The sequence below is a fragment of the Epargyreus clarus genome, unplaced genomic scaffold, assembly GCF_041222505.1.
Source record: "Epargyreus clarus isolate Ecla_fem2 unplaced genomic scaffold, WU_Ecla_fem_2.2 ptg000008l, whole genome shotgun sequence".
NCBI lineage: Eukaryota > Metazoa > Arthropoda > Insecta > Lepidoptera > Hesperiidae > Epargyreus > Epargyreus clarus.
The window spans coordinates 1,208,351-1,225,328 of NW_027332216.1; the positions used below are offsets into that span (position 1 = coordinate 1,208,351).

Sequence of the window (16,978 nt, forward strand, 5' to 3'; positions counted from 1 at the left end):
TACCCGTACGTCATAATAATGTTCTAGGAGTTTCTGATCGGGAATCTCCTAGTAGGAGCTGCTACTGCTTTCTGAAAATTGTGTTACGTAAGGTAAGGCCTACCCAATTAAAAAACTGATCGTATTAAAATAGGTTCCAACTTAGGTACCTACTTAAATAGATGCCTGGGTAATCTAGGTACCTACCTATAGGTCAACATTATTTCTATTTATTATATTTATTATTATTATTATCCAAACTCCATTATTTCCAAACTTTAACTTTACTGCATTAGGAATTATCACCATTCTAAAAACTGCCTACCTATAGACACCTACATAGATGTATAGCAGCGTTTCCCAGCCTTGTTCAGTCCACGGACCCTTAGGAAATCAAGCACAGTTTTCACGGACTTCCTTAATAAAATAAACAGCAAAAAAACTGATTAGGTGTTTATTTTAGTTATTACAGATACAAAAAAAAACAAATACAGAAGGTAACTGTTTATCATGAAAAATATGAAAAATAATAATGTGAAGGTTGGTGTTGCTTTTTTGCATTTCGTCTAAATCAGGGATATTCGGGTTGATGTTGCTACTAAGCTGTAATCTCAAATCAGATTCTACTTGTAATCTGTTTCTGTATTTGTTTTTTGTATAAACAAGAGTAGAGAATGCCTTTTTACATAGGTATGTGGTTGAAAAAAGCAGTAAAGCGACCCTTTTGCATTTAATGAGCGATTTATGTATGGTCCAGAGATGATACCGCGGACCCCCATATATATACTCGCATACATATACTCCATATATACCCATTTTGGCGCGCGATATCTCAAAAAAAGACTATCGATACAACTCCATGACGTGTTATCACAATAAGAATTAATAATGACTTCATTATTTAATTTAGTAGATTCATCACAATACAAGTTTCTGGGCACTGAACCAGTCTCAAATTGTATTTCGAAAGTAGCGTTTTCCCTTCGTTCTCTCGCCTTCGTTTCCTAGAACCGATTAAATTTTATGCAGTTTGACATAGGTACATAATACACCTAACTATATGTATAACCTTTATAATTAAGAGTATGTACCTGTATATCTATGCATAAATGGAACTATAAATAGGTACCTGCTTAGGATCCCGCAGTTAGTTTAATCCGAACCTAAAGATAGGTAGGTAGATACTTAACATGATGTGCTTATTGCCCCTCTACCAATTATTGGTAAGGTAAACGGCTGACATTTGTGCAAATGAATGTAAACAACTTACAGATACAGAGCTATCGCAATCAGTACCCATATGTGTAATTAAGGTTAAATTAATTATCATCGTAAACTAAACAAAGGTTCTATAAATAATTTATTGTAAGCCACAAAAAACATTCGTATGCGACGCGTCATCCGATTTAATTCCCAGATAGATTAAAAAGGGACCTTTTCATCCTGGACCCTCGTGTGTCCTTGTCGCTCGTACGGCGGTGGTATCGCCGTCTCGCTCGCGCGCAACGTGGGAGGAATAGCGTTCGTTTGCTCATTACTTCGCGCGATTATCAAGTGGTTAAGTGTTAGGTTGCGTCGTGTTCACATTGGGGGAACTGTTTAAGATGATAGATTAATTAAAATTGTGTTGAAAATGTTACATTAGTATTTGAAGTGATGACAGGAGCACAATGTTCCGAAATTTCATTAAAATGTGTTGAAAAAACAATAAATGTTGTTTGCCTTTAAAAACATACCTATGTAGGTAATAAGAACAGAACACAGTTCTGATATTTGATTTTTTTTATAAAATACAACGTCCGTTCTCAATGGTTGCATTAGTTGATACCTAATATCTGTAAAACAAAAGACGCCTCATTACAAATAGTTTTGATATACAAATTAATCCTCATTAATTATCACGATAATTTGATGATGATTGGGAGGTATTTTTGTGAGATAGGCTCATAGGCAAGTTCCTATGTTATTATTTTTATCTAAGTACGTCTGATTGTGAGCTGTAAATCTGATTCGCTATAATAAGAATTGATTACAACGTAGACGGAGGTACGTAGATATTATATCTAATGTTGATAATTTTTTAAGACAAAAATTTTGTAATTGTTACGCTTTTTTATTACGTCACAATGTCTCAATTCCGCGATAATTTTAGTCTAAAATCATATATTATAAGTGTTATGTTATTGGAGTTTACTCCTTAAGAAACGATTTGAGTTATAAGGCCCGGTACGGAAATTTTATGAGGAGTAAAATCAAGTGTAACACGAAAAGTTGAGGCGTAACGGTAACCAAAATATGAATCAAGAGTGCTTTTATTAATTTAAAATACAGTAAGTTCAAATCCCATATGAAAGTAATTATTACAATAAAAATAATTAGCAATATATAAAACATTAAAACGTCATTAACTAATTTGTTTACATTTTTGCATAAATTAAGTTATAGATTTGATCATTTATAAACACTGTGAAAAATATGAACATTGGCGCCATAATATGATTAACAATCTTTTATGAACGTTTTTAAAGAAGAGTAACATATAAAATCAGTAAGCAATTGAATAAGATATAATATAAGCAAAATAAGTTTTTAACATAAAGAGGCTTTTGTAAGTTACTGATATATTAATTTAACTTATTAAAATGGACTCATTATTGATCAGCACCATCTATCAACGATAAACGGGCAAAATCAAAACAGTATTATTTAATATTTATTACAGAATTATTGCTAATGAATTATGTTCAAAATAAGTTAGGTATATAAAATTAGCAATACGTTTTAAATGAATTCTAGAATTATAAAACATTCAGAAACAATCCAAATTACATATAATAACATGTTTATTGAGTCTCATATAAATTTCATCCGTAAATTTCAACAAGTGTAAATGATTCAACTGAGGGCGGGAGACACGGAATGATAGTCGGTTGGTACTTGCACAAAAGCGTGTATTCATGAAGACGGCGTAAAGCGGACTGGCGCGGCGAACGGGGGAACGGTCGAACGCGACTCGCGGCGCCGGAGACGTTAGGTAAAGGCGCGAGCGAACCGATGCAATATAAAGCCGCGCTACAATCTCCCCCTTTTGACCTAGTCAAGTGCCCTCACGACAGGTCAAACACCAGTAAAACTTACGCGACAGGATTACGACGACGACAGCGCGGTCTTTTCGGACCTACAGGCTCCGGCTGATCGTCCTGACGAGCGTGGTAGCGTCGCAGATCCCTGGTGTGGTACTTCCCCAGAATTTCGTCGGAACTACCACAACGAGACAAGATGTATGTAGTTGAACTAACCTTTTTAGTGATAACATACGGACCATCTTGCCGTGGGGCGAGTTTGGAACTGAACCCCTTACTACTTAACATATGACCGCGTAACAAGACTAAGTCACCTGGAACATAACCCTCGGCGTTTTGACGAGCCTTGTTCTGAACGCGTTTCCTCTTCTCTTGCTCGTACTCGACGCTTCCTTTAGGAGCTATGAGTGGACCGGCTAGCTTGAGCAAATGAGGTGTAATCTGAGGGACGTAATTCTCGGTCTTAGGACCTCCCCCTTCCTTAAAAACGTCTTCATACTCCTGACGTTGTTCAGCGAGGATTGTACGTTCATGTGGTTCCAGCATCGTACCCTTGAATGCCCTCTGAAAATCCGCGGAAGCACACACCATAGGACTGCGGGACCTCTCCCAGTGCAAGCGGTGAGTGACATGAGGTCGATCAGCCGTGAACCATGTATTACGATGCATGTTAATAGTAATGCGTGCTTTGCGCAAGAAATCTATGCCTAGAAGAGTTTCATTGTTGACGGCGTGCGGAAAGATAACGAAGGTGGTAGGTATTACTGCATCAGTTCGATCGAGCCCTACCTTTACATCTACGAGTTTGACATCCCGTGTTTGAACGACTCCGTCCGCGAGCTTGACTGACATGACACTATCGCGAAAAGGTAAGTTGAGCCTTTGGAATAGTGCATAAAGTGAGGCTCCGGCAACGCAACGCTTGGCAGCCGTGTCAACTAAACCCGTACCGGTGTTACCACAAATCTCGATATAAAGAATGGGACGGCCCTTACTAGAATCTGAAACACGCGATTCGGTCGGTCGCCCCGTCCGCAAAACCGTTCCGCTCATAGGCAAACATGCATAAGTAGGTACAACATCATTCTTAGATACATTATTATTATTACCGTTGAAAGGTAACTTGTCTTCCAGAGGCAAAAGTTCGCGAGTAGGTATGTTATCACACATTGAAGACTCAAAATCATTAGCCTTGGACGCTGTCGGCATGCGTTTGAGTTTCGACTCGGGCCGTGAAGACAAGTGTCCTTGAACCTTACACTTTTTCAAATTTCTTTTACACATTTTATCTTTTGTAACATTACGAACATAAACAGAATCATGATTTAAACGATTACAAACAGAAACATCACTTGAACATTTGCAACCCGAGTTAGAGTTCTGTAAAACATTAATGGACGCGAAAGAGTTACATTTTACGCAGTTAGAACGGATAACACCTATTCGACCGCAACCGTAACACGAAATTTGAGAACCGGACACTTCACTCTTACTTTTAATTTTCGGACACAAATCGCGCGAATGTCCCGATTTACGACAATAAACACAGAAAAGTTTACCTGTACTCGACGAAAGTCTTACTACTTTAGTCGTGTCGTCACTCGTAGAAGTAGCGGTCAGCACCGGCGCGTTTGATGCGTTTCCCGCGCTTCTAACCGACGCGACGGCCGGCGGCGGCGGCACGCTCGCACAAAGGGCGGGCGACGGCGCGGCGGCGGTCAAAGTCGGCGGCGGCGCGCTACAAAGGGCTGGCGGCGGCACGCTTGTATTCAAAGCGGGCGCCGCAAAGCCGCGCGCGGCGAACGAAGGGAGCGTTTTCTTTTGATACACATGAAAACCGCGCAAAGTACCGACAGTACTTGGATATGCTGGCGCTTCATTGATGGTGTCCTCTATGTGTCTGGCTTTACTTATCAAATCTTCGATGCTGTGAACGGATTCTCTACTGACACGTTCACGAATTATGTTGTTGAGTAAACCGTAAATCATATCTAACTGTATTCTTTCTTCGATGGTATAGGGTAGTTTCGCCATCAGAGCACGGAGGCGAGTCACGAAGACCTCTGCACGTTCGGAGCGCTGGTCTGACGCGAAGATGTCCCTAAAAATCTTATGCGGAGGCCTAGGAGCTCCATACATTGAACGTAGGCGCTTGAGTGCGTCGTCCCACGATGCGATCGACGATTTAACTCCCCTGAACCAAACAGCGGCCTCTCCCTCTAGGAGCATAGGAAGGCCACGTAGTGCATGGTCGTCACTGATGTTAGTGCACTCCTTGTACACACATATAGCGTCGACGAATGCTTCTACGACTTCTGAGTCCTGCTTTGATCCGTTGAAACGAGCGGTACAATTCGCGAAGTTTCCAGTCTGAACCATTGATGACATGCCTGGAGACGTAGGGCTGGTAGAGCTCTGGTTGAGCGTGTGCGAGTTCAGAATAGATTCAATAAGCTCACGATTCGACTGAGCTTGAGCTCTGGCGAACGCTGACAACAACGGCTCCAGCCGATCCTCGTATGACGAGTCCAAGTTCTTGTCAGTGCCCTCTGCACTGTCCAAGGATTGTCTCTTACGACGTGGTCGAGGCATGTTTAAAACTTAACACTTAACACAAGTACACGAACACGATAAACTATAGTCACAGGCGTGTCAACACAGTTGAACACGATCGTTAACACTAATTAATTTACGAATGTGAGTTCTAAAAATCCTTTAGATGCCACGAGTTGGGACGCCACTGTAAAATGATTCAACTGAGGGCGGGAGACACGGAATGATAGTCGGTTGGTACTTGCACAAAAGCGTGTATTCATGAAGACGGCGTAAAGCGGACTGGCGCGGCGAACGGGGGAACGGTCGAACGCGACTCGCGGCGCCGGAGACGTTAGGTAAAGGCGCGAGCGAACCGATGCAATATAAAGCCGCGCTACACAAGGATATTTTATAGATGGCAAAGAAATTATAATTATTAAGTTTTAAGTTATAAAACGTTTAACATTGTTTTAAATATAAATAATTATATTATATTAAAATTTACTTTAATATAAACAATTATATTAAGTTACCATTATAATATTTGGAACCAAAATACATAGATTGATAAACTTGCAAACTTACAATTTATAAAACTTGCCACTAGATGGCGCTATTTTATATTATTTTGTAACATACTTTATGTAATACGCATTATTGAAGTAATATAAATAATCCGAATAATTACAGATATATGTTTGTTTCTCTTATCATTTTAGCAGATGCGTTCATTTACCTACCCTTTTTTCTATTCGATATATATCATAATTATCATTCGTAAGGAGTAAACTCCAATCGTGCGTCGTAGCTGACACACACACACTTTTTTTTTTTCGGATAGATAGTGATGTTTCCTCTATTTTTCCATCATTTTTCTTTTGCCTAAGCCCGTACCTACGAGGAAACATATGTTTAAACTAGGTACTTATTTTAATAAAAAGGACCATGTTATTCATTTTCTCTCTATTTTTACGATAATGTATTGTGTATGTTCGTCAATGTACAGTGTGTTCCACTCCTAACTCCCCCGCTCCGTTGATTTTGGTGCCGTTCCAGTAAATTTGGTGTGTGTTCTTCGTGTAATCACTGTACTATGCCCCCGTAATCCCACCATGCACTCCGTAACACCAGTTATGGAATATACCAACATGGGAATGTTAATTGGATCTTTGTTACGGCCGCTTTAAAGGTGGCAATTATTTTGGATGTAGGTTAGAGTAACGTAACACAGCGGTCAACATACCGTTCTGACACGCAAACGGTTTCGGTTTCGATCCCCGGCCATCTGCTGGATTTAGATTTCTGTTTTGAGTGTTGGTGTTTTTGGATTTACATATCTTTGCGAGCGTCTAAGATACATAAGTATCCAAAGGCAATTCCTGCTTGGAACTGAGTGTGTTTCTAAACTCATGATAAATTTATGTTATACGGTCGTACTCATCTTTGTTAATATTGTAACTGTGGTAAACAGTTGTGTAACGTTAGGTACTAGGATGCAACACTTTTTACGTCTTTCTGCTGGATACAATTCTCACTTTATAGTTCATAAAATATTAGATATTTTACTTGTTAAAAATAAATACCTACATGGAATACTAAAAACTCATTTTAAATATTGTCACGTCATCGTGTTGCTAGCCGATTCAGCTTAATAGGTGTAGGCACACAGTCCTGGACTATAATAATAGAATTCTTGAGAATGTTTTTGAGTGTGACATTTACTTAGTTATAATCAAGCAAGATAAAAACATGTGGTATGCGGTGCGTTTAAATTAAACATTTAGTAGTTAGTACGTTATAGCTTGTTGGCTCCTAAAACACCACAAATTAACAAAAGACAAGTCACGAACAGTCGTTAGGATCTCATAAATTAATAGGAAATGAGTAGGAATCGTTTTTATTCCCACTGCTCGCTTAGCATGCCTGCTCGCCGCTCGGCCGGAAGCAAGCGCTCCACGCCGCATACAAATAGCACGGCGAGCAACTAAGTTATGTACCCAACACGCATACATCCACTATTATGTTAATCGGAGCAACGTGCACGAATGTGTACACTTCGCCGCCGGTTGTATGACTGGGCTTAGGACTCGTAATGTGCATCATTACCCAGAATTTATGGCGGCCTGGTAGTGTTGGATATGTTCATTTGAATGTGTGCCGAGTTTGTCAATAAAGGGAGTTCGTTGTTTTTGCACGTACCTATTATATAAACTACGTATGTGCAAAGAGTACCTTTATAATTTAAATATCGATTGCAACTTTTTTGTATCTATATAAAGTTTTATGGACCTACATAAAAGTATACATACCTATATTATCTACCTAATAAAAATAAAATTTAAATTCAAAATAATGATCATCCATCCGATAGGTAAACGAATAGGTTGTCCCTGTAGTACCGGGACCAGAGTAGGACTACGGTATCCCCTGCCTGTCGTAAGAGGCGACTTAAAGGGGCTTCCGGGGTTGCGGGCGGCAAGAGTGGGAGTTCAAACCGTCCAACAAGTGACCCCAGGAAGGATAGCGGTTTGTGTGGTCGCATATGGCTGTAATCACCAGGGGATGTGAGAGGAGCGTAAATTGCTCTCCCCAGGGCACAGCCTTGTGTTGTGTTGAGCGCTTGTGTTTCGTTGGAGATCCCGGAGTTCTCCACCAAACGCCAAGGACGGCCACCGAGGGGGTTTTAGTGCGGTAAAAGTCCCACATATCCCAGCGTCACTCCCATGGCCTCGGGTATCTTTTGAAGGTTTCCCCCTCGTCAATAAAAAAAAAGGTAAACGAATAGGTAATTCCAGTTAAGACTTGACCCTAAATATAATCAGTTTTTTGCGTATGGATAAAAAAATGCATATTCTCATAATATTCATTTCTATGTTCATCTTCCAGCGCAAGTATCAATGGAGAGCATGATGGTGGGCGGCGTGGGTGGTGTCGGCGTGAGCTCTGTCGGCGGCGGCGTGTCGTCGGTGGGCGGCTTCCAGCTGGTCCGCGAGCCCACGTCGGGCGCGCTCATCCTGCTGCCCGCGCCGCCCGACCTGCCACACACCGTCGTCTGGGGCGGCATGCCCTACCCTTCCGCCCCGCTGCTACTACCCCCCGCGCCACACCCCTCCCACCTACAACTTCTACCCGGCGACCTCCTCGCCTCTACCGCAACTCTCCAACACACGCACACGCACTCGACCAGACTGGTAACTCTAGCGCCAGCTCCGGCACCGCAGCCTCATCCGGCCCACACGGTCGACAAACGAAAACCGATCATCCAGCCGATGATAACACCACATGCTCTGATAAAAATCGAACCCGAGCCCCCACAAGAGAAACCTCAGCCGACGTTCGCGCCCGAACCGGTACAGCAACCGATGATGACTACCCATCTGTATTATCAACCTGATTACTCTGAACAGGCCTGCAGGAGTCAGGCGACCTCTCCCGCGGCTCCCCCGACGCCTCCTCCCGAGGCTCCAGAAGCGCCCGCACATAGAGATGCTTCAAACCAAACAGATCATATTGAAGACGAGGATGAGTCTCCCAATCATGCAGATGAAGATGAGAGGGAAGTTGCTTGTGTGGGTGTCGCACATTTTCCGGAAGAGTCAGCCGCGCTACAGCATAATGCACCTCTGCAGCCACCGCCAATTGACAGTGCAGAGGAATCTTCTTCAGAAGGAATGGCAGGCCCAACAATGGCGGGTGCGGTGGAAAAAGCAATCGATGCCATAGAAAGGGATGAGAATCTAGATAACTCTAGCAACGGTGGTTCTCACGATTTGGTTATTGACACGGGGAGGACCTCACCAGTGCAACCACCATTGCTTCCTATGCCGAGACCGCCCGTCGACGTTAGTGGATTGGAGTTATTGTCAAATAGCATTGAACAGTTTGAGAGAACCACTCCTGGAACTAGCATGCCCACGTTGGAACCCATTCCACTAACGGTCGATACTAGAACGTCGACTAAGTTAAGCATTTCTATAAAAACCTCGCCAAAATCTCCCCTGCGCACGGAGGTCGAGCCTCACAGGAGATTTGAGTTTCCAGCTGCAGAATCGGCTGATCGCACAAAGCCTTCACTTGACGGGCTGGGATTACTGTGTGCTTTAGCAGAACAACGATTTATGGAAGAAGTAGAGAGCGGCCCTGTGAATCATATCCCTTCTGGACCGTTCATAAAGACGGAGCCTTTACTCAGCCCCACTGAACGGGACAGGCCTGTAGAAGTTCCGAAAAAAGAAAGACATAGACATAGAGAAGACACATCAAATGAAAGGAGACGAAAAAGGAGTCGTGACAGGGAAGAACGATTACGTCATAAATTAGAAAAGATGCGTCGCCATAAACGTGAACGGGATGGTGACGTGAGGGAGGGGGGCACTGGTGGCGACTTGGAGGCAAGTTTGCGGCGTGTGACGGCGTGTAACTGCGGAGTAGTTAATTGTCCACATTCGTCCTCGGTACCTTCAGCTCACGATCTCGTTAATGCAATCGAGAAAGACATGAGGGAGCGCTTGCAAGATTTGCAGCGACAATGTGACGAGAAAAGAGCACAATTGAATGCCTTAACACCGCCGCTGCCCGCTCTATCGACCCCACCCACACCGTGCACTCCAGCTCTCTCGCCAGATTCCGATAGAGGATCTTCTAAGAAGCGCAAAGTGGGAAGACCCAGAAAAGTGTCAAGTCCAGATTCTACTGAAACTATTGTGGCCAAGAAACCAAAATCTAAGAGCAGCCTCGTTGGCTACCTATTGGCTAAAGGGAAACTTAAGGGGGGCATTCTGTGCACGAGAGGTGAGCCCTCCAGGGAAGATGCAGCAAGGACCAGCAAGGTCCGGCCTAAATTGAAAGCTGAGCCGATAGTTAAAGTATTTTCGGAGGAAGACGATCACGATTGGGGCCTTAACAGATCTGCGAGCTCTTCCATGGAAAGTTTGAATGAGGTTCGACAGAAGAATCGGGAAAAAGTAGACCGCTTAGCGCGAAAACACTCGAGAGACGATCTTCCAGAACTTGAACTAGCAATCCGCCGAGCCAGTGCTTCTAGCGAGAGCGATAAAGAAAGACGTCGCGCTAAGAAGCGAAGGAAGAGTGTCAAATGCAAGGAAATAACAGAGGGAGAAGTCAAAGAAACACCAGCGGATACCACTCCTCAAGCAGTATCTCGGTGCACGTTGACAGAGGATAAGTTAGACACGTCGCCGAGAGTGCTAACTGCTAGGGGTGGGTTGTTCTATGCTGGCAAATTGAGCGCCGTACAAGCTCCTGATGTTTATGCTATAACTTTAGACGGGGAGAGGGGGAACAAGCCACACATCTTGTCCAGGGAAGAGACTTTAAAGGATGCTGTAAGTTATTTTTTCTTTATTTTTCATACCAACTTTGCGGAGACACCAGTTGTGTGTCAGTCCTGACAAAAAATTATATTCAAAGCTGTGAGGGTAAAATATTTAATATAAGCCTGAAATGATAAACTTTTTAAAAATTATCAACAGAAATAATCAAGTTTTCGCTGGTAATTATACATTTATACATTTTGGTGCAGATTTAATAACCTGATCTTATCTCACTTTTCAGATCCTAGAAGTGAGTCCGACATCAGTATCAGAGCTGCCATCAGGTACCAGGGTGTGTGCGTACTGGTCGCAGCAGTACCGCTGCCTGTACCCCGGCACCGTGGCCGTGTCGTCCCCCGACCCTCATGACTACAAGTTTGTTGCCGTTGAGTTCGACGACGGCGACTCTGGCAGGATAGCCATCGAAGATATAAGGTTCTTGGAGCCTAATTATCCTGTTGTTGGTATGTAACATCAAGTATTAATATTATTTTACACAAAATAAAAAAGGTCATGAAAGATTTAACGGCACAATAACTACCTAAAATGGACATAATTGAAATAGATTTAAATGTTTTATTAAGATCATATACTTAGTATAGTAATACATTTTTACATGTTTCTTTTTATTACTTTCAGAATACGAAAATACTCTCTTTACGCTCGGCAAGCGAAGAAGAAACACTAGTGTAAGCGCAGAAGAGAAGAAAGTTGTTCCTTCTACCAGCACAGAAAGCAAAGCAGAAACGGTAGTGCAACCTCAAGCACAGGTTCAACCCCAACAGAAAGATGAGGACCGACACAGAGACAGGAAAAAACTCAAGAAACATAGAAAGGAAAAGATCAAACGCTTACATTCGAGCGAAGACGATCCCAACGCTGAATACGTCAAAAAGAAGAAGAAAAAACACAAGTGTTGCGAGGAACACTGCAAACACCGCCGACACCACAAGAAACACCACAGGAAACACAAGAAGCGACACCACTCTAGCTGCAAGGAACACTCCAGCTCATCTGGCGACGACCAGCACAGACATAAATCCTTATCAGACTACATAGATTCTAACAAATCTAATGAAGACTCCGGAGATTCTAACGACAGACTATCCACTTTGATCGCAGTGGAGAAGTCCCCGGATGATAAAATGAAAACGGTTATCAAGAAAGCGGTGCTATCGAAGAAGAGTCTCGTGAAGACTGCCGTTCTGGACTTTAGTAACTTGGGCAAGATCACCTTGAAGAAGGAAGAGGAATCAAAGGATAATTTAAAAGACAGCGGGATTGGACTGGACATAGAAGCACCCTCCACTTCGACCAGTGAAATACCTAAAAAGGTAACTTTCATCAATTTTTTTCCATGATAAACACATTTTACCACTAACGTACCGAGTTCAGTTGTTTATCTGGAGGCACGGCAGTGCCTCCGCCAAGTCGAGCCAAAAAAAACCGGCACTGCCGTACCATTCTTTTATCGAAGCAATTCGGCCCATTTTTGACCCCCTGTAACTTCGTTGCATATGAAGCTAGAAGCCTGAATTTTTAGGAGCCAAGCAAGCATTGTATATAGACACGGTATATTTCAAATTTCATTCAATTTGAACTTTGAAAGTGTGTATGGTTTTTAGCTCATATCTTTATGGGTAACTTCAAGATGTATTTAACAATATCTGTATGTAACAATATCTTGATCATTCTGCAACTTACAAAAGATGTGTGCTGTTGTTTCTGTTGAACAGAGTTGGATAGAAACTTTTGTCGTTGCCCAAGTAAAATTATAATTTTTCAATAATATTTACTGGGCTTACAGAAGGTCAAGCGGCGCACGGTGTCATCAACCTCAACGTCGTCGGAGTGCGGGGTGGGGGGCGGTGTGAGCAAGATGGCAGCATTCCTGCCGGGCGGCGCCCTGTGGCACTGGCTCGGACCCGCCTACCGCCGCACCGCGCGCCCGCGACACCGCAAGCTGTTCTACCGCGCCATCCAGCGGGGCGAGGAAACGCTACACGTGAGTTATGCGACCCTGGTTATTGTTTTACGTAATGGAAGACTCAAACCGGACAATTTTAATTTGGATCTTTGCGACCACCGTTGTTAATCGTTGAATTTGCATATTCACCTATAAGCGCTACGAAGTGGTCATGTACGAAGTGGAACGATTTCTTTACAATTCTATTTACATCACTTCTATCTTTAAAACTGGGGCTTTATACCACGGTTATAACGCAGAAAAGGTGGTAGAATTAGTAGTTGTAGTTTTTGAAGGTGGTAGAACCCTTTGTGGTTCGACTCCGTCGGCAATTCCGCCACACCTATTTCTACCTATAATAACAGCAATGTTAGGCGCTGCTGTGTTCCGTTTTGAAGGGAGACATACTTTTCTGAGGCGTTCCAACTTAGTCCTCAGAGGTAGCGGCGCATCTGTGGCCGACCTCGGGTATATCGAGGAATATCTAATCTGGTGTTTATTACAGATGTCCATGGGCGGCAGTAGCCGCTTACCATCAGGTGGACTGCATGCTCGTCTGCTACTTCTGTATTATAAAAAATGTCAAGAAGTTAGTTTCTTGATTATTTATCGAGCTCTATACTAGGCTATCATGTTGTCCAGGTGGGAGAGTGCGCGGTGTTCCTGTCGACGGGGCGGCCCGACCGGCCGTACATCGGGCGCATCGTGGCGCTGTGGGAGGCGCGCGGGGCCATGGCCGTGCGCGTCGAGTGGTTCTACCACCCCGAGGAGACCATCGGCTGCGAGACTTTGCATTATCCCGTAAGTTAAACATTTGTGGTAAATTTCGGACTACAGATAACTTGGACCTGGTAAAATCTATTATACTAAAAATGTAGTTATCCATTGATAGTTTTCCGATTTGTTATGTAATGTTTTACAGTGATTGGATTATAAATATAACATGCATTTTATAGTATAGTATTTAATAGTATCACTTATTTTAATTCAATTAAATTTCCAGGGCGGTCTATTCGAGTCTCCACATACAGACGAGAACGACGTGCAGACAATTTCGCACAAGTGCGAGGTGCTGCCGCTCGCGCAGTACAAGGAGCGCATGGGCGACGACGCGGCTCGGTACAGCACGGTGTACGACAACAACGACGTGTACTACCTGGCCGGCCACTACGACCCCACGCAGCGCACCCTGCGCATGCAGCCCGACATCCCCGTCGCGCCCGCCGGCCCCGCGCCGCCTGCGACCTCTTAGACCGCGAGGGCGCCTGGTACTTTGTAACATTTATAAACATTTTTTTAAACAAGTTTATTAGCGTAAGTCATGTAAAACATAGTGCAATCGAACGATTTTTCATCATTTTTAGATTTTTCGTATCAGTAAGAAGCCGTGCGCGAGTTCGGTTTAAACAGTTTGCAACAGAGTTGACTTTGAACCCGACTCGGAGCGGCCGTTGCCGTTAGTTTCCACTTTTAACGTACAGTTTCGTCAATCTCGATGTCGTAGGGTGTTCGTTCCGTAGATTCCTTCGACGTTTACATTCAGAGATGTCGACGTAGTTTAAACACTTATACAGGTCTTAAAGTACAACGTAGATTTTCGAGGCTCAATGAATGTGACAATTTTTCATCATTACCGTCCTTGGACGCCGTATCTAGATCGTAGATATGACGCAGTAATTATGTTGAAGTTACCCTTGTTACGTTATAATTAGCGGAGTGTCGGTCAGTGGGCCACGCCGGGCCACGCTGGGCCCCACTGGGCCACGGCGGGCGGTGGCGATGATGATAGGATTTCGGGCGAGTTTCACGGTCACACGAGAATGACCGATTCGGTGATGATATGTGATTTATTTTTTATACGTCTAATCTCAGTGTATAATATAGTAGTTGTATTTTTCATGTATATTATTCTAGATTTTTATGTATACGTAGTTTTTTCTTCATATTATTATAAATGTCTATTATATTATCTATAAAACGCAATACTGTTTCAGCTAGTCCCTCGTTTCGTTCAAAATTACCCAGTGATTTATCTTAGTCATAAATTGGCAATTTTGGTAAAATTTATTGGCATGTAAAATTCTCGTATATGGTTTACGGAGCTGTTTGTTATATTATTGTTTATTCACTGATTTTTTTATATTTTTGGTTGATAATATTATGTTGATCGGTGTATACCTTATATCGAAATGGTGCTAGACGCTTGATAATGTTTGTTTATTTCGCCGTAGTTAAGATTGTATATAGATATTTTTTCAACGTAGCTAGTATGTAAGTTCCGCCCTTGGGTTCGTTTCTACAGATCACGTGGGAGGCTGCGCGCACTGAGATGCCATTATTCTATTAGCGTACCGTATCGTAACTTAGTTTATTATTTCTACAGGGTAGGATCGAACCCTGCTTTTTTAACCTTTTTATTCATATCGCGGTGTATAAAGGGACTGAAAAGACAGGGAATAGGTAGGTCGACCAAGGTAAGGATAGATAGGTTTTGTACGAAGTGGCCAAAATGTTTGTAAGAAAATGTTGGAAATTCAGCCATTATTATGCGTAAAGTAAAACCCTAGTGGATCGATAACTATACGATAAGAGCAGAGGGGGACGATATTGAAACTGGGAATGTTTAAATACTCAGAATAGGTAGGCATGGGTATGGAGGACGATGTGTTGGAATGGTGGCTAACTAGAGCCGCGCACACACTAAAGGATAGTCTTATCTATCATGTCGCCTTAATAGATTATGCTGTATACTACTCCCAACATACAATTTTTAACTATATCAAAAATATTTACGTAACTTAAAGTACATAAATATATTGTTTATTGTCTTCATAGTGCGATATGTGATAAGCCGTGTCTTGATAACTTGTACTGTGTGAGTATCCAGTAGTGTGGACGCGGCCTAAGCTTCGAAGTTAAGTTTGCATTTCTGTTTACTGTGTAAAAGTGAAGCTGATTAAGCCGTAGATTGTTAAACATCTTTCCAATAAAGTATTTTTAATATACTTGTAGCTGTAATAACGTACAAGCTAATGATACGGTTTATAAATACTTTCTTGTACATTAACTTATGAGTAGATGAGCTGGATTATCATCGTATTTTTCATCTGCAATATGATACTCGGCATTGTTCTGTCGCGTCATACTTTTGTTGTCAAATGTACTTTAGATTAACTCGTTATAAGTTTTAGGTTAAGATTTTTTTGATTTCATATACACGAAAATATATTATATTGGACCCTAAACATAAAACAAAAATATATCGAAAAGAATACAAAATTCAAATTTGGAGTCAATATTGAAAGATGGTATTTTTGTATTGCGATAAAATGGTGTTTTATTTTGAAAGTTGTTTAAAGTAAGTACAAATTCGTTGAACGAGTCTGGCTCGGCCCAGCGGGACTATCAGTTCGGTACAATTCATCAAAAGTTAAAACAGCCTTAACTTTATGTGCGCCGAGTAATTCTGTTACTTGGCTCTAAGACTGTTGTAAATTTTATGAATTATCCTTTAACAGTAGTAGCGTGTAAACGGGGAAGCCATAAAAATAATTATTAGTAATTAAAGATTAATAATATATCAGCATTGATAATATAAAGATTATAAATACGCTTAAATAAAATATTTTTGGCTGATCTTGGTGTTTTATTTATTTCAATAAAAATCACATATAAGTCTCGTTTATAATAATTATAAGCAAATTATAAATAAATTAAGTATATCATAGGCCTGTCTCACTCAAGGTTAGAATGGTTATGATTTTATGAGACTTATTCTAATGATACCACGAAAAAATGACAACTAAATCAAACTAATTCAGTTGAACAGAAGCTAAATTGGTAACTAAAGAGATTTTTCCTCGATGCCAAATGGTACGATAGTTAATTTAATTTATTGAATTAGCTGAGATACAGATACATGTCGTGATTTTATTAATATTTTACCTCGTTACGAGTATCACTTTTAAACACTTTCTCAACATGGATAAGTATAAGGTACACTTAAAAGGATTTGTACACTACAAGATTATTCTATGTTGCTATTTTGGAATTACGCACACTTTATTTATGCATTCATTGGT

General features: G+C 41.7%; 1 protein-coding gene across 3 annotated transcripts in view; it reads left to right on the top strand.

Annotated features, from left to right (window-relative positions):
- The window catches only part of wge (BAH domain and coiled-coil containing protein winged eye), a 135,554-nt gene extending 119,022 nt beyond the window's left edge, over nt 1–16,532 (top strand). For all 3 annotated transcript variants that reach the window (XM_073075531.1, XM_073075530.1, XM_073075532.1), the window contains 6 exons: nt 8,484–10,942; nt 11,172–11,394; nt 11,570–12,264; nt 12,738–12,935; nt 13,539–13,697; nt 13,900–16,532. In XM_073075531.1, coding sequence (XP_072931632.1) covers nt 8,484–10,942; nt 11,172–11,394; nt 11,570–12,264; nt 12,738–12,935; nt 13,539–13,697; nt 13,900–14,148 — 3,983 coding nt within the window. In that variant the 3' untranslated portion in view covers nt 14,149–16,532. The remainder of the gene's footprint in view (nt 1–8,483; nt 10,943–11,171; nt 11,395–11,569; nt 12,265–12,737; nt 12,936–13,538; nt 13,698–13,899) is intronic.
- Nucleotides 16,533–16,978: the final 446 nt, after the last annotated feature.